Source organism: Hordeum vulgare, chromosome 2H (genome assembly GCF_904849725.1).
Source record: "Hordeum vulgare subsp. vulgare chromosome 2H, MorexV3_pseudomolecules_assembly, whole genome shotgun sequence".
Taxonomy (NCBI): Eukaryota; Viridiplantae; Streptophyta; class Magnoliopsida; order Poales; family Poaceae; genus Hordeum; species Hordeum vulgare.
In genome coordinates this window covers 234,743,991-234,765,858 of record NC_058519.1, presented here as the reverse complement: position 1 = coordinate 234,765,858, position 21,868 = coordinate 234,743,991, and the positions used below count along the sequence as shown (strand labels likewise).

At 49.9% G+C, this 21,868-nt stretch overlaps 1 protein-coding gene across 3 annotated transcripts in view; it reads left to right on the top strand.

The window, feature by feature from the left end:
* Positions 1-229: 229 nt before the first annotated feature.
* Positions 230-21,868, top strand: part of LOC123425958 (peptide-N(4)-(N-acetyl-beta-glucosaminyl)asparagine amidase) — a 57,974-nt gene continuing 36,335 nt past the window's right edge. For 2 of the 3 annotated variants that reach the window (XM_045109736.1, XM_045109735.1), the window contains exons 1-12: positions 230-456; positions 547-714; positions 800-970; positions 2,618-2,719; positions 2,812-2,898; positions 3,174-3,256; positions 4,365-4,478; positions 10,001-10,055; positions 10,151-10,237; positions 16,492-16,547; positions 16,627-16,686; positions 16,800-16,887. In XM_045109736.1, coding sequence (XP_044965671.1) covers positions 319-456; positions 547-714; positions 800-970; positions 2,618-2,719; positions 2,812-2,898; positions 3,174-3,256; positions 4,365-4,478; positions 10,001-10,055; positions 10,151-10,237; positions 16,492-16,547; positions 16,627-16,686; positions 16,800-16,887 — 1,209 coding nt within the window. In that variant the 5' untranslated portion in view covers positions 230-318. The remainder of the gene's footprint in view (positions 457-546; positions 715-799; positions 971-2,617; positions 2,720-2,811; positions 2,899-3,173; positions 3,257-4,364; positions 4,479-10,000; positions 10,056-10,150; positions 10,238-16,491; positions 16,548-16,626; positions 16,687-16,799; positions 16,888-21,868) is intronic. The other variant, XM_045109737.1, reaches the window with a different exon arrangement.

Genomic DNA, 21,868 nt, shown 5'->3' with positions numbered 1-21,868 from the left:
TTGTACGTATTAAATCTACATGCAAGCCATGTTAAAATAAAAGACCTGTGAAATTTTGAACTCCATTTTTGTAGGATAAGACCATCTTTATTTGTATCGTAACTATAAATTCTCAAATTATAGACATTTTTTATAAATTAAGAGTATGTGCCGTGTGGTATTTCTTTCTCCCGTTGCAACGCATGGGTCCTTTTGCTAGTATATGTAAAATGATGTGAACCCTGATGCGCTGCTTCAGTCACTACCTTTCGTCTCACCTGTCACGCAACCCCCTGAGGCCCTGGACTACGTCGCGACGTGGTCCACAGAGATAACGCTATGGTGGCTCGCAGGTTCGTAGTCCGGCAGGCCTCCGCCGGCGAGGAGCACGAGGTCGAGTACGACACGGACGACGGACTCGACGTCCTGCGCTTTCAGATCTTCTCGCTCACCTCCGTCCCACCCGACCTCCAGAAGGTTCGATCCCCGCCCCGACGACACACACCCGGCGTTCATCCGGGGTGCTTTCGGTCTGCTGTTCACTGATCCGATGTGATGCCCGTGCAGATCGTAGTGGAAGCGGATGGCTCCGTGGTCGACGACGGCACAGGCCTCGAGTCAATTCCCGATGGCCTGTGCCTCGTGTCTATTGACGAGGGGGAGGACGCGGACGCGGCTTCGGCTTCGGCGACGGCGCAGGAGAAGTCCGACGAGGAACTGAAGAGGTTGATTGAGGTGCAGTTTTCCAGACCACACACACCCCGCGATCAGATGGTGCTTTAGCTCCGCTGTACTCTGATCCGGTGTGGTGCCCGTGCAGATCGAGGTGGAGGCGGATGGCTCCGTGGTCGACGACGTCACCGACCTCAAGTCTATTTCCGAAGTCACCCGCCTCGTACCCATCGGCGAGGGGGATGACGTGGACGCAGCGGCGGCTGCAGCTATGAGGGCGCAGGAGAAGTCCGACGAGGAGCTCACGAGGATGATTCAGGTGCGGTTTTTATGACATCCCAGGCTGTATCGGATGGTCTAATGCGGTATGGAATTGGTCCAGGAGTTGCTCCTGGTTAGTGTGCAGATTGATCTGGTAATCTAGTTCACGCGGTGGCTTTGGAGTTTGGGGTAGGACTAGGGTGAAACATGGGCACTGCATTTTACTGCATTGCAGTTTGGATGGTATCGACAGGTCTTGTACTGTTTACATCTGTTTGAGATCACTTCTGTTTGATTGGGCAGTGAAAAGGGCAAGAGTTATGCTTGATTTTCATGAAGTCTACATGCATCTGTTCAAACTTGCATAAATGTAGTTTGAGGGCAGCAAACAGTTGCATCCCTTGTTTAAATACTTGAGTACTTCACCTAGGGGAAAAGGGAGAGAAGGAAGTCCAAATATTGACCCCCTTTTGAACATAGGAATAGGATATCATGAGTCATGACATGCTAAATCATACAGGAATTGGAAACACTGGAATTGGTAATAGAAGTTGTTTGATTGCTCCACTGGATAAACGGACGAGGCTTGCCTGCTCCCACAGCGTGCTCCAATCCGTGCTCCCGACTCGTTCATTTACCATCGAACGGCCGAATCATTTTTCCTCCCTTATGCAATTTGTCCATAAAAATGATAGGCAAACAATAGTTGCGTATTTTGGTCTCCCTCCCGTACTTATACAACTGTAATAACGAAGCGTCAAAACCCATGGCCGGAGATCCTCGTAAGCTCGTTGAGCTATTGCACACACGGGGCTCCAAGTCCCTACAATGCTCGCCCTTCACGTCATTCGTGCGGCACCACGAAGGAGTGCGTGGCGTGTCGGCGGCAAGCGCTCGCTGGACGGCCGCACATAGGCTCGCTGCTCGTCCGTACTTTATGGCCATCTTTTTGCTGGGTACCGACCGACCTCCTCGTCGCACAACTCACCTTACGCGTCCCAGCGGCGAAGGAAAGAGGCGCCCTGGCGGGATTGATCTGATCGTCTTCCTCGCCGTGTCGGTGACGTTGGCGCTGGGCATGTCCACCGTCCAGGTGGTTCAAGCTTATGGTGTGCAAAAACCCCGGCATGGTGAGACACGAATTGGTCGAGATTGATATGCCGCCAGTCGCAGCCGCCCGCTACCATGGGCAACCCAAAGTCGATCGCCAATACTTAGACGACATGAAGCTGTGGTGCGACGACATGTTGTTACTGTTCTTCATCCTCCTGGCCATGCGACCGTACGTGTATGAATGTCACAATGTGGTCATGCTGGAGATCACGCTTCATCCGCTGCTGGCCGCGTGCGAGAGAAGATGTCATACATATTACGGGGATTATTTGCATTTTTTCTCTCTGGGAAAAGGGCACGGGGAGGAAAAATTGATACGGCCGTTGGATGGTAAATGAGCAAGTCAGGAGCACGGATCGGAGCATGCTGTGGGAGCAGGAAAGCCTCGTCCACATTAATCTTCTACATAGACTGAGTGATGCCATAGTTAGGACAGAAAGGAAATTTTCCAAGAGGGCTACCCTCTTTGCCATGATTCTATGGATTTGGGGTGTAGGAAAGCAGTCCTTATGAATTTGGAAAGTTCTTTCATTCCTTTGAGCCAAAGGGCATCCATAGGAAAATATAACTATGCTTACTGAATTTTTCTTAGGCGGAAGAAGAGGCACTTCTACTGCAAAAGTACAGCATACAAAGTGACAGAGGAGAGGTGTTCAGAGAAAGAGTTGAGCCATACATGCGCCAGGTTCTGAAGGTATGTAATTGGAATATTTTTCATTTGCAAAACATTCCCTAATATTGTGGTTGTTTCTGGTTCTTGTTTGCTAACACTCATTTTGGATGTAGTACGAGGATTCGGTGCATCAGGAAGCAGCTCTGAAGACGGTTCCTGTAGATGAACTTAAGGAGAAGGCGTTGATTTCACTGGCCAAGGTTTCTGTTTCTGCCTCGGCTTTCTGTTAGTTACTTTTTTTCCCCTCTTGATGTTCTTTATATTTCTACATAACTATGTTTCCTTGGACTTAATATAAAGTATATTTTTTGGTACAAGTTTGGCTCCAAAGAAAGTTCAGTATTTTACGATTATATATTTTAACACTATGGCTGCGTCTGGATATTTTGTTGTCGTAATGATGTGGATTGCTATATCAAGTTCTATGTTTGAAGGGATGTCTTGCCCGAAATTCTCATACAAGATTCTTTAGTAGGAAGGGACCTTCAGTCCTTCGAAAAATGAAGAGGATCATGCCTTTCTGTTGGAATTGCTTTTCTGGTTTAAGCAATCATTCAGGTTATTGAAATACTCTCATGCCACCTTTTTCCTATCATTTCTTCTTGCAAATGATTAATGTGTTGTGTCTGATATGGTTTCATGAGGGTAATTACTGCTAGGAGGATCGCTGGGTGTTAGCTAACTATGAGAGGGTATAGATTAGGGATTACGAGTATGAAGTAGATGTGAGATAGATCGTAACTCTTCTCGCTTGATTAATTCAACTCGAGAGGTTGTCCTTATATATAGAGGCCCAACAACTCAAACCTAGGTAACAAACTCATATCTTATCTCTAATTGTTTTATTAAATGGTATGATTCCTAACTTAAAATAACAGGAATATATCCCTTAATTGGAGCCCAAGATAGCATGTGGGTGGCCAACCCACGTGGCAGCTATCATATATTCTATGGCACTACTTTTGCCATTTTTAATGAATTATATAGAAGAAACTTGAATTTAGTTTCTAAAAGTAATGCTATTTGTAACATTGAACAGTGTTGTCAAAGGAGTCAAACAAAGTATAATGCCTCAGGTGATTAGTATGCCCATAACAAATGTCCAGTGGTACTTTGCATGGTTTCACTTGAGCCCGTGGAACATAGAGATTAAACACTATCATTTTGAACTTCATCGAGCCTTTATGGCACTAGGACAATGCCCGTGCGTTGCAACGGGATATAAATATTCGAGTGCGCTAGCTTGTGATTTACCTGCCCATATTAATGCAATTGTGTAAATGAATGTTTATCAAACCCTGCCCGTGATTTACCTTATATTTTGATGAGAAGTTTGGTAAGTAAATTGAAGTGGAATTGGTTCAGAAGGTAAGTAAACTAAGGTGATTGATTATCATACGGGGAAGGTTGGACGAAGGGGTGGTGGGAAGAAAAGTGAAACACGGAACCTTACATTCTTTTTTAGTAGTACAGAGAAGAAATTATCAGTGGTATTTATGTTTGGATTTCTATATTTCCACGACACTCAGTACACACTATACAGCCTTACATGTGGTTGAACAACTTATGATGGAGCTAATGTATGCTTCATCTTTTAACATTGATGCTTATCTTTGCAAATGGGTTAACAATGTTTCTTGGTTAACAGTGATCCTTGTCTTTGCAGATGGGTTAATGCAGCAGCTTGTGACATCTGTGACCGTGAAACATCTATGATTGGAATGGGAAACCCACTTCCCGCAGAAATTGAATTTGGTGCTTCGCGTGTCGAGATCTATAGGTAGCATTCAGTAAACTTTTATTTAGTTGGTCTTACTTCTGGTATCTTAATTCGAATTTATTTTTATAACGGTCATGTTTCCTTCAACAACTTGCAAAATTGTTATCCAAGTAAATCACAATTCCACATCTTGAAGCCTGGTTATGTATGTCTCGATTTGGCTAGGTTTATCCTTTTGGGTGAGATGTGATATCACTTATTTTGGAGGAACAAAAAGTTATGAAAAATTCTGAAGTTCTCAGCATTCACATGCTATGCATTTACCTTGCCACACAATTTCTGATAAACTTTTGATAAAAATTCTGCTTTGAATGTAATTGAAAGCTGTTCATTTGAATTTGCTCCTGTCTGCAGCAGGATCTAATATATGGACCAAATTTGGATCTGAAATTTCATACCATGGTAGATGCATCTTGTGCCCTGCTAGATCTCACATCTTACCCAAGTTATCCCTTGGTTACATATGCTATATTATTTTGGTGCGCTCTCATCGGCTTCATGTTCAGTGTCTGTCAGCTATAATTCCAGGAAATTATGTACCCTACAACTTTTCCTGCAGCATAAGACAAATCCTTTTTGCGCTTCTGAGTGTCATCTCTGTTGAACCGGTATGGCCCAGCCCATACAAGTTATCTCTTAGGGCCCAGGCCCATGTAGTGGGACTAACCTAAAAGGAGGCTCCCAGCCATCTCCCGTTCCTGAGACAGCCGCCACACACAAAACACTTGTGCTGGAGGTACTCCTCTCTCCCTTCCGTACTCCTCTCTCCCCCCGTTCCTACATGGTATCAGAGGCCAGCGACGGCGGGGCCTGAGAAGACGACGGCGACGTCCGGCGAGGTGGCGGCGGATCTGGGCGGCGTCTGGCGAGGCAGCGGCAGATCTGGGAGGCGCGGCGTGGCTGCGCAGGAGGTGCGGCTCGTTGGAGAGGAAGGAGAGGTGGAGCTGTTGTGCTGCGCGGCAGAGGAAGAAGGAGAGGTGGAGCTGCTGTGCTGCGCGGCAGGAGGAGGAAGCTGAGGAGCGGCTTGGTCTCCAACGGTCTGTGGTGCTGCGGGAGGAGAAGAGGAGAAGGGTAGTGGAGAAGGGCAGCTCCTTGTTGTGCTGCTGTGTGTGCGTGTGTCTGCAGGGGACCGGGAGCTGGAGAACTGCTGCGGGGGTTGGCTGCTGTTGGAGGCCAAGATCCTCTGGAACTGCTGCTGTTTGCAGAGGAAGGAGGAAGAGAACTGCTGCTGTTTGCAGAGGAAGGAGGAAGAGAACTGCTGCTGTTTGCAGAGGAAGGAGGGAGAGAACTGCTGCTGGAGGAAGAGGCTGTGGTTGCTGCTTGCACTTGGAGCTGCTGAGTTGCTGGGTGCTGCTGCTAGCCAGGGGGCGTAAAGGGACCAACCGTGCAGCTGTAGGGCTGTGCTGCTGAGGGCTGCTGCTGCTGTTTACCGGATTGGAGATGGCTGAACCAAATGCGCTTGCTGAGGCTTTCGAGAAGCTCGCTAAGATCCTCGCCGAGTCCAACTCCAACTCTGGGGCCATCGTTCCTCGACAGGAAGTGGCTCAGAAGCTCGAAATGTCACCCCTGGACATGAAGCTAGAGGGTGCCACAAATTATTGAGCTGGTCCAGAAGGGCAATTGCTATGGAGACTTTGCTCACTGGGCCTCCACTGATGAAGGTAATTCGATGAAGGCATGTCTTCCTCCTAATGAGAGTGCTTTAGAGTGGGTCTTAGACTCTGGAGCATCTAAGCATGTTGCGGGTAATTCCTGTGTGTTTGAGTCTTACCATAAGCATGCTTCTACTCACAAGGGCACCATACAAACTGCCGATGGTACCAATCAGCTTGTCGTAGGGGTTGGCACAGTCAAATGCACTTCAGCCATCTCATTATCGTCAGTTTTGCATGTGCCAGCTTTTCCTGTCAATTTGGTCTCTTTCAGTGCTCTCATTGATCAAATAGACTGTCGTGTGATCCTTGACAAGTTCGGTTGCTTGATTCAGGAGCGACAAACGAGCCAGACGGTTGGGACTGGCACCAGGCGTAGGGGGCTCTGGTACATGGACCAGGAGGTGCAACCAGACTTGGTGTGTGCTGCGACCATGGAGGACAAGGAGAAGCAGGCGATGATCCATCATTGTAGAATGGGTCATGTATCTTTTGATAAGATGAGTAGAATCTTTCCGGATGTTATGTGTGGAATAGGCAAGGGCAAGTTGACATGTGATGCTTGCGAATATGCAAAACACACACGAGCCTCATATGTGAGTAAGGGGCTTAGGAGCATATCTCCTTTTATGCTCATTCATTCGGATGTATGGACTAGCCTAGTAGTGTCAATGAATGGAAAGAAGTATTTTGTTACCTTTATTGACTGCTATTCTCGTATGACTTGGATTTACTTGATGCGTCACAAGGATGAGGTGTTTAGCTGTTTTTAGAATTTCCATGCTCTTGTAAAGAACCAGTTTCAGGTGCAGGTCAACGTGCTCAGGACTGACAATGGTACAGAGTATGTGAACAATATTTTTGGGGATTTCATGGCTAACCAAGGGATTCTTCATCAAACTTCATGTCCGGACACTCCACCTCAGAATGGAGTGGCCGAAAGGAAGAATCGTCATATTCTTGAGGTTGCTCGGTCATTAATGTTTACCATGAATGTGCCTAAGTTCTTATGGGATGAAGCAGTTATGACAGCCACGTACCTGATCAACCGGACACCTTCCAGGATATTAGGTATGAAATCTCCGTCTGAGTTGCTCATTGGAGATAATAAGTTTGTTGTTTCCCCAAAGTTGTTTGGCAGTACTTGCTTTGTTCGTGATCACCGACCATCTGTTGGAAAGCTTGATCCTCGGGCAGTGAAGTGTGTCTTCCTGGGATACTCTTCTAGTCAACAGGGGTATAAATGTTGGTCTCCCTCTGAAAAACGCAGGTTCGTGAGTATGTATGTTACCTTCAGGGAGTCCGAGCCATTCTATGGTACGCCGACTGATCTCAGTCTGCTATTTGCAGAGCTTGACCACCTACATTATGTGCACGATGGTCAAGAGGGGGAGAAGGATGTGTCTCATACTCAGGGTGATTCTGTGGGCAATAACACTGCTAATGATGTGCAAGTTTAGGTCCAACCAATAGTGGGAACAATTCCGGTTAGTACTCTCACTGATGATGATGTGCAGGTTCCCGTCGAGCCAACCGTCGATACACTTAAGATTGGTGCTCTTCGGGTTCCTGTTCGGGATCGATGGCAGACGAACACCCTAGTGTACTCTCGACGGCAACCACACGTGCAAGGGGAGCAGCAAGGCAGTGAGGCAAGAGTGCAGGGGGAACAACAAGGCAATGAGGCAAGAGTGCAGGGGGAGCAGCAAGATAGTGAGACGAGCTCATCTGACACAGTGGAGCTGCCCATTGCATTGCGAAAGGCTACATGTGAAGCGGCAAGAAAGGGTGAAGTAGCAAGGAAGGCTCTACCGAAGGATGATGCTTGTGATGATCTTGATATTGGCAATTTTGTGTCTTATAAGGCTTTGTCACCCACATATAAGGTGTTTGTTGCCTCCCTTCAAACTGTGTCAATTCCAAAGGATTGGAAGGCTGCAAAGCAAGATCCGAGGTGGCGTGAAGCGATGATAGAAGAGTTGGAAGCACTAAGGAAAAACAAGACATGGGTGCTAACCACATTACCGGCAGAAAAGAAAGCAGTGAGTTGTAAGTGGATCTATACAGTGAAGCAGAATCCTGAAGGGAAGGTGGAACGGTATAAGGCCAGATTGGTCGCCAGGGGATATAGTCAAACTTATGGAATTGACTATGATGAAACGTTTGCTCCCGTGGCAAAGATGAACACAGTAAGGATATTGGTCTCCTGTGCTGCAAACTTTGGGTGGAAGTTGCATCAATTAGATGTCAAGAATGCCTTCTTGCATGGTGAGTTGCAAGAAGAAGTGTACATGGAAATACCACCAGGTTTTGGTACTTCAGAGACTACGGGGAAGGTATGCAGGCTGAAGAAATCCTTGTATGGACTGAAGCAATCACCAAGGGCCTGGTTTGATAGGTTCAGACGTGCTGTCCGTGGTATGGGGTATGGTCAGTGTAACGGTGACCACACGATGTTCTACAAGCACTCTGATCGGAAGATCACCATTCTTGCTGTTTATGTGGATGACATTATCATCACTGGAGATGATGAGGAGGAAATAGAGAGATTGAAGGGTTGTTTGAGCAAGGAGTTTGAGGTAAAGGATTTGGGTAACCTAAAATACTTTCTTGGCATTGAAGTGGCTCGGACAGAGAAGGGAATCTCTTTGTGCCAACGAAAGTACACCTTGGATCTCTTGAGTGACGTGGGCATGATGGGATGTCGTACTGCCCCTACTCCGATTGAACAAAATCACCAAGTGACAGCACAATCAGGAGAGCTAGTGAATAAGGAAGAGTATCAGAAACTGGTTGTAAGGTTGTTGTACTTGTGTCATACCAGGCCTGACATTACGTATGCTACGGGGGTGGTGAGCAGATACATGCATGAACCAAGAAGTGGGCATCTTAATATTGTGCACAGAATCCTGAGATACTTGAAGGGGACTCCGGGTAAAGGGTTGTGGTTTGGGAAGAGTGGACATCTTGAGGTGGATGGCTATAGTGACTCTGACTGGGCCAGTTGTCAAGATGATAGAAGATCAACTTCTGGTTACTGCGTGTTTGTGGGAGGAAATTTGGTATCATGGAGAAGCAAGAAACAGCCGGTTGTGTCTAGATCAACAGCAGAAGCTGAGTATAGAGCATTATCTCAAGGGTTGTGTGAGATGCTCTGGGTGAAGTACCTACTGAGCGAGTTGAAACTTCTAAGGAAGGGGCCCTTGAAGGTGTGGTGTGACAATCAGTCAGCTATAGCCATCGCTAATAACCCAGTTCAACATGATAGGACAAAGCATGTGGAAATTGATCGGTTCTTCATTAAGGAGAAGCTTGATGCCGGGGTCATCAGCCTTACTCATGTCAGTTCTGGGCAGCAGTTTGCAAATTGTTTGACAAAGGGTCTGGGAACAAAGGATTGTAACTTGGCATGTGACAAGATAGGAATGATAGATATCTACCACCCATCTTGAGGGGGAGTGTTGAACCGGTATGGCCCAGCCCATACAAGTTATCTCTTAGGGCCCAGGCCCATGTAGTGGGACTAACCTAAAAGGAGGCTCCCAGCCATCTCCCGTTCCTGAGACCAGCCGCCACACACAAAACACTTGTGCTGGAGGTACTCCTCTCTCCCTCCCGTACTCCTCTCTCCCCCCGTTCCTACAATCTAGGCAGGATTATTTGCAGGTTGACATGATCAGTATTTTATGAGCACGATAGGATGCTAGTTAGAGCTTTGGAATGGCCCCACAGCATTGTAGCATTATAAGATCCTACATACCAGAACAACTGTACTTCTATCCTTTTAAGACTTTATCTCCTCGCACCTGGTGCTGTACTATCAATACTTTTAGAACTTCATTTGCCTATATTTATATATACTATTTTTAGGTGCAACCATTGTTCGAGCATCATCCGTTTCCCAAGGTACAATGATCCGCATAAGGTATGAGTAAGCTGTCCTAGCCTCTTCTGATCCTGGTAGTGGGTGTGTATTTTTTAAACCAGGCTGGAAATTAACATTTCTTGTTTTTTTCTAAGCTTATACAAACTAGGAAAGGACGCTGTGGAGAATGGGCAAACTGCTTCACATTCTACTGTCGAGTTTTTGGATACGAAGCTCGTTTGGTTAGTTTTTTTCTTTTCTCGAGAGTACGCAAAATGCGTACCATAGCTTTTTAGAAGAAGAGAATTGAACATGCAAGACCATTACAACTTGCTGCTGTTAGAGTTATAATATAAGTCATGTACCCTTTTGTATTTATCCCAATATATAAGGGGTTTCCTGCATATAGTCCATCACCTGTACATGTATATATACCGGCCTATGGCCTCATAGGAATACAAGTTGCTTATTCCTAACATGGTATTAGAGCCTAGGTTCTTTTTGCATGCGCAACTCGTGCTCTTCCCGATCTAATCTTCCCCACCTCGTCCCGTTCGTCTCGTCCCGCTCGCCTCGTCGTGGGTTCCCGATCAGCACCGGCCCTCGTCCTGCTCGCCTCGTCCCGCGTCGCTCCATCCCATGTCGAGGCGGCTCCAGATCGAGGTCGTCGCTCCCCGGTTCCGCATCTCGGCTTCTGGATCGACTCGGCTGTGGTTCCCTCACGCGGCTCCTCGTCAGATCGAGGCCGCTCCCTCGGACGCGGTTCCCATCAGCGGACGCGGCTCCTCGCCAGCTCGAGGCCGCTCCCTCGGACGCGGTTCCCATCAGCCGACGCGACAACCAGATCGAGGCAGCTCCTGGTTCCGCTCCTGGTTCTGTCGCCGGATCCTTGTTGCTGTTCCTCATGCGGACGTGCCATCAGCGAACGCGGCTCCTCGCCAGCTCGAGGCCGCTCCCTCGGACGCTGTTCCTCACGCGGACGTGGTTCCCTCACGCGGCTCCTCGTCAGATCGAGGCGGTTCCCATTAGACGGCTCCGCCAGATCTGACGCCTCATCTCACCAGATCGCGTCGGCTCCAATCCTGCTGTCAGACGCGTACCCGGTTCGTTGACTGAGTTCCAAAAAATAAATAAAAAATGTCTGCTGCATCCGGCTACGTTGATGTTCCTCGCTGTCCGGTGATCTTTGATGGCACTAACTACACCAAGTTTATTGGCTTCATGCGCGTGGCATCCGCCTCTGGGGTTTTCTTTCTGGCGAGGTCTGCTCTCCGTCATGTCCGGTTCCTCCCATGGCTCCCACTCCCCGACCCCACCGGCTCTTCCTGCGGATGCTTCTTAGACCGCAAAGGACGCGGCCAAGCTTGCTGATGAGGCCGCTGTGAGTGCTTATGATGAGAAGGTCTTGGCTTATGAGGAGGCTCTTCAGGCGTATCATGGTGCTTTGACCGTTTACACCCAGTGGCATGATGATGCTCGTGCTACAGCTGTTCTCACTGCTAGTGTTCTGCCTCAGTTTGCTTCGGAGTTTCTGGGCTCCTGCTGTATCTGAGATGTGGACCCGCCTTCGTCAGCGCTATCAGCCCTCTGGTGATGCCTTATACCTCTCTGTGATTCGTCAGGAGCATGCTCTTCAGCAGGGTGACTCTACTGTTGATGACTTCTATGCACAGTGTTCTGCTATCTGGCGCCAGCTCGATTCTCTCCGCAGTGCTGGTTGTCGTACTTGCCCCTGTTGCCAGGCTGTCCAGGCCAACTTGGAGTTTCATCGCGTCTACGAGTTCCTGTCTAGGCTTCGTAAGGAGTTTGAGCCTCGTCGTGCTCAGTTGTTTGCTCGTGGCCGTATTTCTCTCATGGAGGCGCTTTCTGAGATTCGTGCTGAGGAGACTCGCTTACGTGGTGCTGGTTTGCGGGAAGGTTCCCTCAGTGCTCGCTGCTCGGGCTCTTTCTACGCCACCTGCTGCACCGACCCCTTCTCGCTCGAGTGCTCCGTCGCTCTTGCCCACTCCTTCTGGAGGCTCAGGTCGCCCCCGTCCACATTGTGGCTACTGCAACAATGATGGTCATATTGAGTCCAACTGCTACACGAAGAAGAAACACTTGCGCAAGGCGCGATCATCATCTACAGCGACTTCGTCATCTACCTCGACAGCTTCAGCCATCGCTTTGACTGGGCAGGATATTCTGAGACTTAAGCGTCTGCTCGTTGTTCGAGGTTCTTCCTCGACGGGTACTGCTGGTTCTGTGACTGAGGCTTCCCGCACTGAGCAACCACCTTCTACACAGTCAGGTACATCCCCATGGGTTCTGGACTCTGGAGCTTCCTTTCATATGACTTCTAATTCTTCCACTCTGTCCTCTCTTCGATCACTTGATTCTCCTGTTCATGTCCTCACCGCTGATGGTACTCCCCTTCCTGCCGTTAGTCGAGGCACTCTTAACACCTTATTCTGTTGCTCATGTTCCTCGACTTACCATGAATCTGTTTTCCGCTGGTCAACTTGCTGATTCTGGTTGTCGTGTCATCCTTGACCTTGACTCTTGTTCTGTCCAGGACCGTCGCACGCACACTCTGGTTGGGGCTGGTCCTCGCTGCCGTGATTCTGAGGGTCTTTGGGAGTTGGACTGGCTTCATGTTCCTTCCGCTGCCCACTCTATCGCCAGTTCTTCCGCTTTGGTCGCCTCAGCTACTGGTTCCTTCCAGAAGTGGCATCATCGACTTGGTCATCTGTGTGGTTCTCGTTTGTCGTCGTTAGTTTGTCGAGGTCTTCTGGGGTCTGTCTCAGGAGATGCCTCTTTAGAGTGTCAGGGTTGTCGTCTTGGCAAGCAGATTCAGTTACCATATCCACATAGTGAGTCGGTGTCTAAGCGTCCTTTTGATTTAGTTCATTCCGATGTATGGGGTCCGGCTCCCTTCGCTTCGAAAGGGGGTCATAAATACTATATTATTTTCATAGATGACTTCTCTCGTTACACATGGCTTTATTTCATGACTTCTCGTAGTGAGGTGTTGTCCGTTTATAAGCGTTTTGCTGCCATGGTTAATACTCAGTTCTCTTCTCCCATTCGTGTGTTCCGTGCTGACTCCGCTGGCGAGTATATATCTAAGATGTTGCGTGGTGTTCTTGCTGAACAAGGGACTCTCTCAATTCTCTTGTCCTGGTGCTCACGCTCAGAATGGCGTGGCTGAGCGCAAGCATCGTCATCTTCTTGAGACGGCTCGTGCATTGATGATTGCTGCCTCTCTCCAGCCTCATTTTTGGGCTGAGGCCGTCTCCACCTCCACCTATTGATCGTTCTCCCGATTATTCGATGCTTCGCTTGTTTGGTTGTGTTTGCTATGTTCTTCTTGCCCCCCCCCCCACGAACGCACCAAACTGACCGCTCAGTCTGTTGAGTATGTCTTCTTAGGCTATAGTGATGAGCATAAGGGAACAGTAAGGGTAGCACCAACTCCACATCTGGCTAGTCCAAAGACAGCCACCAACAACCACACAACTACAAAGCAAAGAGCTTGCCCAAAAACGAAATACCCCGCCGCGTCTCGACCAGCATCGGTCACCTCCAAAGAACAGTAGCTCTCGCCAAGCTTCCCTTGTCGATGCACCATCCCCCCTTAATGCCTAAAAGGAGGTGGCAAGAGGATGGCAGGACTCGATCCGACTTGAAGAAGGCATCGTCTTGGATTCACCAGCGACGACCGTACATTGCGCCGAAGAAGAACAATCGTGGGCAACAGCGAGCACCGGAGAAGTGCAACACATGACTCCACGCCATGTCTCCCGACATGATGCTCCCAATAGAGGGCCGCTGCCGTCGACGCCGCCATCGTGCCAATCCTGCACCGACTCAAGGCTTTTGCCCAGAGACAACTGCCAACACCAAGAGAGTGAGGGACATGGCGACACACTCGACGACGCTTCCAAGGAGGAAATGACACCCACGGGCGTCATCGTCCCGGCCCGATCAAGACCGGACAGGATTTTCATCCGTAATGTTGCGTATCTCCACACCTCCAGGTAAGGCAGCCCTGCCCATGAAACCTTGCACCACCGTCACCGTTGCAACTTGCCATTGAAGCCGCACAGCCAAGGTCCATCCACACACGAGGAACCGCAGTCACCTACCGCGCCGTGCGAGGGCCAGGACCACCACGACGGCCTTTGCCTGCACCATGGGACTGCCATGCGGAGGAACCAACACACAGGCCCAAACCGAAACCGAGATCGGATCTGGATCTGACCCACACCGCACCTCCACCGACCGCTTCGGCGCCAACGCCTCCGGGGGCATCACCGCCCGCCCACCACGCGAAGATGGCCGGCCGCCCGCGGGCCGTTGCCTGCTAAGAACCCTACCTTGCAAGGCCTCCATGGTGCCGTCGCCTCCATGGCAGAGGGCTTGCGCTACCGCCACCCACCAGCGCCAACGCCCCGCCCTTCATCGCCTCTCTGCAGCCTGCCTCGACTGGCTCCACCGCGCTCCCCGCCATGCGCCGGCGACCCCCATCGAGAATCGTGCCGCCAGCCACCCCACCTCCAAGGCAGACTCGAAGACGACCCGCTCCGCGCGAAGGGGTCCGTCAGGGGCGCCGCCAGCACCCGCTGCCTTCGACAGCCGGGCGCGGCCGCCACCGCCGGCGGCGGCAGCGGCCTGGGGGAGGAGATCAGGCTGCCTCCTTTACTAGGGCCTCGGGGGCCTCCGGAGCCGCACACGCGTGCGACCCGGGAGGGGGAAAAAGGCTACCGCCCTTTGGTTAGTTTCATAATGCTCATAATTCGTAGTAGCTGCAGTAACGATTATGGTTTCCTTCACTGTAAGTGATTCCATATTTTTCAAGTGGTTTATCGGCGGTCCATATCATATTCGGTGGTTCAGTTGAATGCAGAATTGTCAAATGTCCACATTATTCAGTTACCGAATTTGTTAGTATGAAACAATTGGTTTTGATTTCCCACTCAAATAATTATTGAAACAACATTTGAATTTCCCTCAAATAATCATTGAATAACATGTGCTAATATTACAATTATATGAGACACTGAAGTTCTGAACACCTATGAAGCACCAATACGGCGATACGTGTACGGCGACATGGGACACGGCAACTTTTAGAAACAGCAATATATCGATACAGCAGTATATATAAATAATTAATAAAATGACATTTAATAGGGACAAAACATTATATATAAAGAATTAATAAAATGACATTTAATAAAGACAAAACATAATAGAATGTGTGAGATGAGATCAAAATACTGTCCCATTCCTCCATGCCTCTTTTCAAGTCCTCAATGATCATCAAGGTTCTCAACTCCTTAGGGTGTACGCAAAATAAGAACGTACTCCCTACTGAATTTTACTGAAACTGATGAGGTCCATGCTCTATGTCCTGTCCTCGGCCATGGAGTATTGGAGTCTACAAGCTTCCTCCACCAGCCGCTCCTGCACACTGCCGTACTCAAGCAATAAACTAGTATTATACTCATGCCTACTGGAATATTTCCTGTTTAGCTGAATCAAGGATGCCGATGAAAGAACACGTGCTTGAGGGTGAGCTCATTGACCTGGGCATGGTTCAGCTTCTTGGCTGCACCATCCCTTGCTGGCATCACCTCCACAACGACGATGACTGTCGCCGGCACTGCCTGCCTGGTCGTCTGCATGATTGGAGCAGGAACAGGGTTATACAACTGGCAGTTGCGCCGGGACGGATAGGAGCAGCGGCGATAGCCACCACCACTAGACCATGACACGCCTGACGCCAACTGCTTGACCCCGACATGAACTGGGGTCTGCCGCGGCGACGAGACATTCCAGGCGGCAGTGGCGAGCCAATCCAGGAGCGGTGGCGCGCTCCTGGGGTCGCCCTCGGTCCAATCACGAGGTCGAACAGAGAAGGGTTATGCATATGCATATACATGGGCTTCTATTGGGCTCAAGGCTGCATCGCCGTGTCCCGAGCGTGTCCCCTGTGTATAGGCCTTTTTTCCCTTTAAAAGAAATCGTTAATCATGATACGCCTGGGATATGAGTATCCCAGCCATATCGTGCGTATCGCCGCATTGGCGCCGTGCGGTACCCGGGCACGGCAACTTTAGCCGTATCGGTGCTTCAGAGCTGAACACTACCTGGTAAAAAAAGTACAGAACGCTAGACTAGATTCGTAACTGATTTATATCTCCTGGAAAAGGTTTCAGTCTCTGCTTCTTGTGAGTATTCTTTTTCATCATTCAGTTGCTTTGTTTCCTCCAAAAACCACTTATTGGAGTGCTCGTCCAATCACCATATTGCTGCCACTCTTTTGTCCTGGGTGGTCCCAAAATTACATCGCCCATCGTTGACTGGTCTTTACTCTTGTGTAGTTAAATAAATATGCTTCTTTACAAAGACAATTTAAGTTCTGCTATAGTTCTGTGTAGAGCAAATGAATCCCTAAATGTTTATTTCTACTGTGGTCAACAACTGAACATGCCTATTCTTTACTTTACAGATTCTGGATTTCACTGATCATGTTTGGACAGAATGTTTTTCAAACCTCTATGGGAGGTTAGTATAACCAGTCCACTGCTTCAAATGCGGTATTCTATTACCATTTTTATTAATGCCACAGTTCTGGAATGTTTAGATGGATTCACTTCGATCCATGCGAAGGAGTCTATGATAATCCCTTGCTGTATGAGAAAGGGTAAAATACAATTCTACCCAACTGATTTCTGCATATTATTTTGACATGAAATTTATCTAATAGTTTGTCTAATTTTCACTTCATATTGATGTTGTGTTGCATCGATTTTCTAGGTGGAACAAGAAATTAGATTATGCAATTGGTATCTCAAAAGATGGAGTACATGATGTAACTAAACGCTACACCAGAAAGTGGCATGAGGTAGAATTTTCTTGCTTGGTTAGGGGCTGCGTTGGGGGTTGGGGGGCGTAATGTGTGCGACAGGAAGTGGTAAGGCATGGAGGGAGTAATTGAATTCAAACAGTCTGGTGGGCCGTCGCGCCAGGTAATGTCGATTGGGTCATGGGCCTTGTAAGTGTGTACATCGACTCGGTATATAAGCGAGCCGTGCTGAGGACAGAGGCATCGAAAGAAATGAAATATGCTCATCCTCGCCTCTCTGCTCTGTTTTCCCCTCTCTTATCCTGAGCTCATCTCTCCCTTCTCTGGTTCAAATCTCGCCCCAGCTCCGATCTCTAACTCAAGCTCGCCGCTGGTAGGCTAGGCTGACCCCTAGTCGTGACAATCTGGTATCAGCGCCACCGATCCGTCGCGCCACATTTTTTTTCCCGAATCATACCCAGCAAATCCAACGTGAAGGTTGCGGATCACCCTAGGGTTCGATCCGCGTAATTCCAGACCTGAGGTGGGTTGATTTGGGGGAAAATCACGCGAGACGACGACATTCAAGCCAAATCTGCAGACGCGCTTCATCGCTAAGCAGATGGAGGCCTTCCAGGAGCGGATGCTGCAGGAATTCGCCGACATACGCGCTGCACAGGGCAAATTGGACATGGTCGACGGGATCTGTGCTCAGCTGGAGGCACTCGACGCCAAGTTGTCCGAGCAAACCGCTCGTCTGGATCAGGTACAAATGAAGGTTAAACCGCTCAGCTGGAGGCAGCAGGAGCAGTTGTTCACCGTGTAGTGCGGGAAGCTACCACAGGTTCAGGGCAGCGGGGAGAGCTCGTCCCCAACCGCATGAGAGGTGTCGGGCGGAATACTGGGTGCGGCGCCAGTGTTGATGACGCAGCGACCACCACCGCCACGATATCCACAAGTTCGGGTGCGTGTGTCGAACCCCGACCAACAGATGCAGCCAGCAGTTGAGGAACAAGGAGCACGGCGCGGCTGGATGTCCGAAATGGATTTCCCACAATTTGATGGTTCTGATGTCAGAATTTGGTTGGATAAGTGGAAAGCATTTTTTCAGTTATATAGCATCCCTGATTGTTTCAAGGTTACTTCTGCATCCTTGTATTTGTCTGACCATGCTGCTCACTGGTACCAAACAGTTAAACAGTCTGGTGAATTTCAATCCTGGGAAAAGTTCTGTGCAGCTATTATACAGGAATTTGATGTGAATGTGTACAGACAGAAAATGAAGAATTACTGTCACTAAAACAGGTGGATAGTGTGGAGCTATACAAGCAGCAGTTTCTGCAGTTGGTGTATACTGTGAGATTGTATGAGCCAGCTCTCAGTGATACATTTCTGGTCACAAGGTTTATCATGGGACTAAAAGAGGAGCTGAGGAATGTGATGGAACTTCAAATGCCTACAACAGTACAACTTGCAGCAATGTATGCCTTTGTGCAGGAAGGTTTGCTGATGCAACATAGACACCAAAAAACATATTCTGGTAAAACTACATTTGGCAGATTTGAGAACAAAAATCAAATGGCCACAGGGGAACTGGAAAGCTAAACAGTTGAACGAGTATAGACGTGCAAATGGTTTGTGCTACAAGTGTGGGGAAAAGTTCATACCAGGTCACAATTGTAATCAAACCACTGTACTGAAGGCAGCTGAACTGGTAGATCCTCATGAGATAATTTCTGATGCAGTGTTGGATGCTCTAGTCACAGACAACTCTGAAGAATGTGCAACTAAATCAGCTACTGCATTATCAGGTGCATCTCATCCTAAAACAATCCAATTGAGAGCATTGGTGGGAAATCAAGTGGTTTTCATACCGATTGACTCTGGTAGCACACATACTTTTGTAGACTTTTTTTTCGAGAAAACGCAAAAGACTTTGCGTATCATTGTATTGAAAAGAGGGAGGGACAACCTCCTAAGAGGCTAGTACAACGGTGTTACAAACGGATCAATGCACGTCCCAGGAGGGTGGCAGGGTGACCCTAAGCCCTTTGGCCCCTGCCTTGGCCCAACTCCTGGACTCATCCTTGATCGCATCGGCGAGCTCAACTAGCGATGGGGTTACATGGTCAAAAACACACGCGTTCCTATGCTTCCAGATCATCCAAGGCACGAGAAGCGCAATCGAGGCCAGCGCTTTGCGGAGCGGGGGTGGCGTGGCATCGCGAGCGCGCAACCACCAGTCCTGAAGCGTGGCGTCCTGGTCGGGCACCGGTGCCGGGAGTCGCAGCCAAGACATAATCCCATGCCAAGTCTGCTTCGCGAATGGGCAAGAGAGCAGCAGGTGTTGTATCGTCTCCGGTTCTTGGTCGCAAAGGAGGCACCGAGGGTGATGTGTTAGGCCATGGCGAGCAAGGCGCTTAGCAGTCCAGCAGCGGTCCTGATTAGCGAGCCAGTGGAAGATCTTGACCTTCGAAGGGGCCCAACCCTTCCAGATCAACTTCCAGGACCGGCAAGTGATAGATCCGTGGAAGGTGGCTAGATAGCAGGACCTGGCTGAGTAGCTGCCGCTGGCTGTCCACTTCCAGGAAAGCGTGTCCGGCTCTAAGGAGAGGGTGATGCGGGACACCAGCAGCCAAATCTGGAGATACTGCCCAATCTCTTGAAGGCCAAGAGTGCCGTGAATATCCCTCGCCCAAGCATTGCCGGCAATGCCCTCCGCCACCGTCCGGGATTTTCTGCGATGTTTGGGGATGCACAAGTACAACGAGGGCGCGTGCTCGCGGATGGAGAGGCCGAGGAGCCATCGGTCCTCCCAGAAAAGTGCTGTCGATCCGTCTCCAATCTGCATGGTGGTGGAGGCATAGAAGAGGCCGTACTCCTCGGGGGTGAACTGCAGGTCCAGGCCATGCCATGCGCGACTAATGTCCGTCCGCGAGAGCCATAGCCATCGGAGCCTAAGGGCAAGCCCCGTGCGCTCTAGGTCGTGGACACCCAGGCCGCCGTACTCAAGCGGTCGGCATACCCGGTGCCAGTTCACGTGGCAGTGCCCACCGTGAGCAGCATCACGTCTGGCCCAGAGGAACCCACGCTGAATCTTCTCGAGCTGCTTCAGGGTTTTCTTCGGAGGTGCTAGGGCGAGCATTTGGTGAATGGGGATGGCACTAAGCACAGACTTGATGAGCGCCAGCTGCCCGACCTTGTTCATGAGCCATGCCTTCCACGATGGTAGGCGGCCGGCCACCTTGTCAACTAGAGGTTGCATCTGAGCCGTGGAGGGGCCGCGCGTGGAGTGGGGGATACCCAGATACGTGATGGGCAGAGCCGCCGTCTGGCAGCCAAGAATCGCAAGCGATTCGGCGGTCGACTCATCTCCATGAAGTGCTGTGGCAGAGCTCTTGCCGTAGTTCACGTGCAGGCCGGAGGCGGAGCCAAAGACCCCTAAGATGCCCTTCATAGCGAGGACCTCGTCGGTCGAGGTGTGACAGAACAGCATCACATCATTGGCGTAAAGCGAGATAGCCGGGATGTTGCGTCGGGGGTGGAGGCTCCGGAGAATGTCGGCCTGGAGCGCCCGTTGCATGAGGCGGCTGAGCGTGTCGACGGCCAGGACGAAGAGTTGCGGGGATGTCGAGTCACCCTGTCTCAACCCGCGACGGTGCCAGATCGGGGGTCCCGGCACTCCATTGAGCAAGACGTGGGTGCTGGCCGAGGAGAGGAGGATGGCCAGCCACTCTCGGAACCTCGCTCCGAAGCCATATTGGCGCAAGGTCTCGAAGAGGAAGGGCCATGATATGGAGTCGAAGGCCCGGGTGAGATCGAGCTTGAGCATGATCCTCGGCGCGCCCAGTTGGTGCAGGAGCTTGAGGGATTGCCAGACTAGGATGAAGTTGTCGTGGAGGGTACGTCCGGCGATGAAAGCATTTTGATAGCGGCTCACTAGGCCGTCGAGCATCGGAGCCAAGCGCAAGGAGAGGACCTTCGCGAAGAGCTTAGCCACAATGTGTATCAGGCAGATCGGCCAGTAGTCGCCAAGCTTGTGAGCATCGGCGCGCTTTGGCAGCAAGGTGAGCAGTGCTTGGTTGAGCTTGTGGAATCCACGCCCCCTCAGCGCATAGAGCTGCTCAAAGCCCTCAAGCACGTCCTGCTTAATGGTGCTCCAGCACGCGCGCAGGAACTCTGCGGTGAAGCCGTCCGGCCCTGGTGCCTTGTGCGCCGGCATGCGCCGCACAGCCTCCCAAATCTCCTCAGGGCTGAACGGCACCTCTAGGGCCATCAGGTCAGCTGGCTGGATGAGGTGCTCGAAGTCCAGCGTGTGGGCGCGGTCGGCCGCTGTGCCAAGCAGCCCGTCGAAGTGAGCAAAGGCCGCCTGGGCCATCTCGTCGTGCTCGCTGAGCATCTGCCCATCAACAAGCAGGCTATACACTCTGTTTTTCTGCCGACGATATGTGCATTGCCTGTGGAAGCTCGTGTTATACTTTTGTAGACTAGGCCTTGTTAAACATGATAGCAGTAAAAATAGAAAAGTTGTCAATGCCACTGCAGGTTAGGGTGGCCAATGGAGAGTTAGTGTCATGTAGTGACATTGTGCCTCAATTGACCTGGTGGATACAAGGACATAGTATCAGTGATTCCATGCAAGTGTTTCCTTTGGGTGGGCATGACATTATCTTGGGCATGGACTGGTTGGGACAATGGGAAAATGATGAAATGTCACTAGGCAGAGAGATGGATACGGTTTCAGCATGAGGGCCAAGAAATAAGACTGCAAGGAGTGATACCAGTTCAACAAGAACTGTTAGACTGTATATACGTAGCGTGTCTGTATATAACTGTATATGACTTGTACTGTACCTCTTGGTACCTCTATATAATGAGATAGCCGCACCCACGTTTAGGGTGTCGAGCAGTTCCCCAAACACATTGTTTAACATGGTATCAGATTAGGTTACGATGTCGTCTTCCGCTGCCCTACCCGCTGCCGCTGGCTCATCCGCAGCGCCGGCCCTAGCCGCTGCTGCCGCTCCTCCCGCCGCGACGG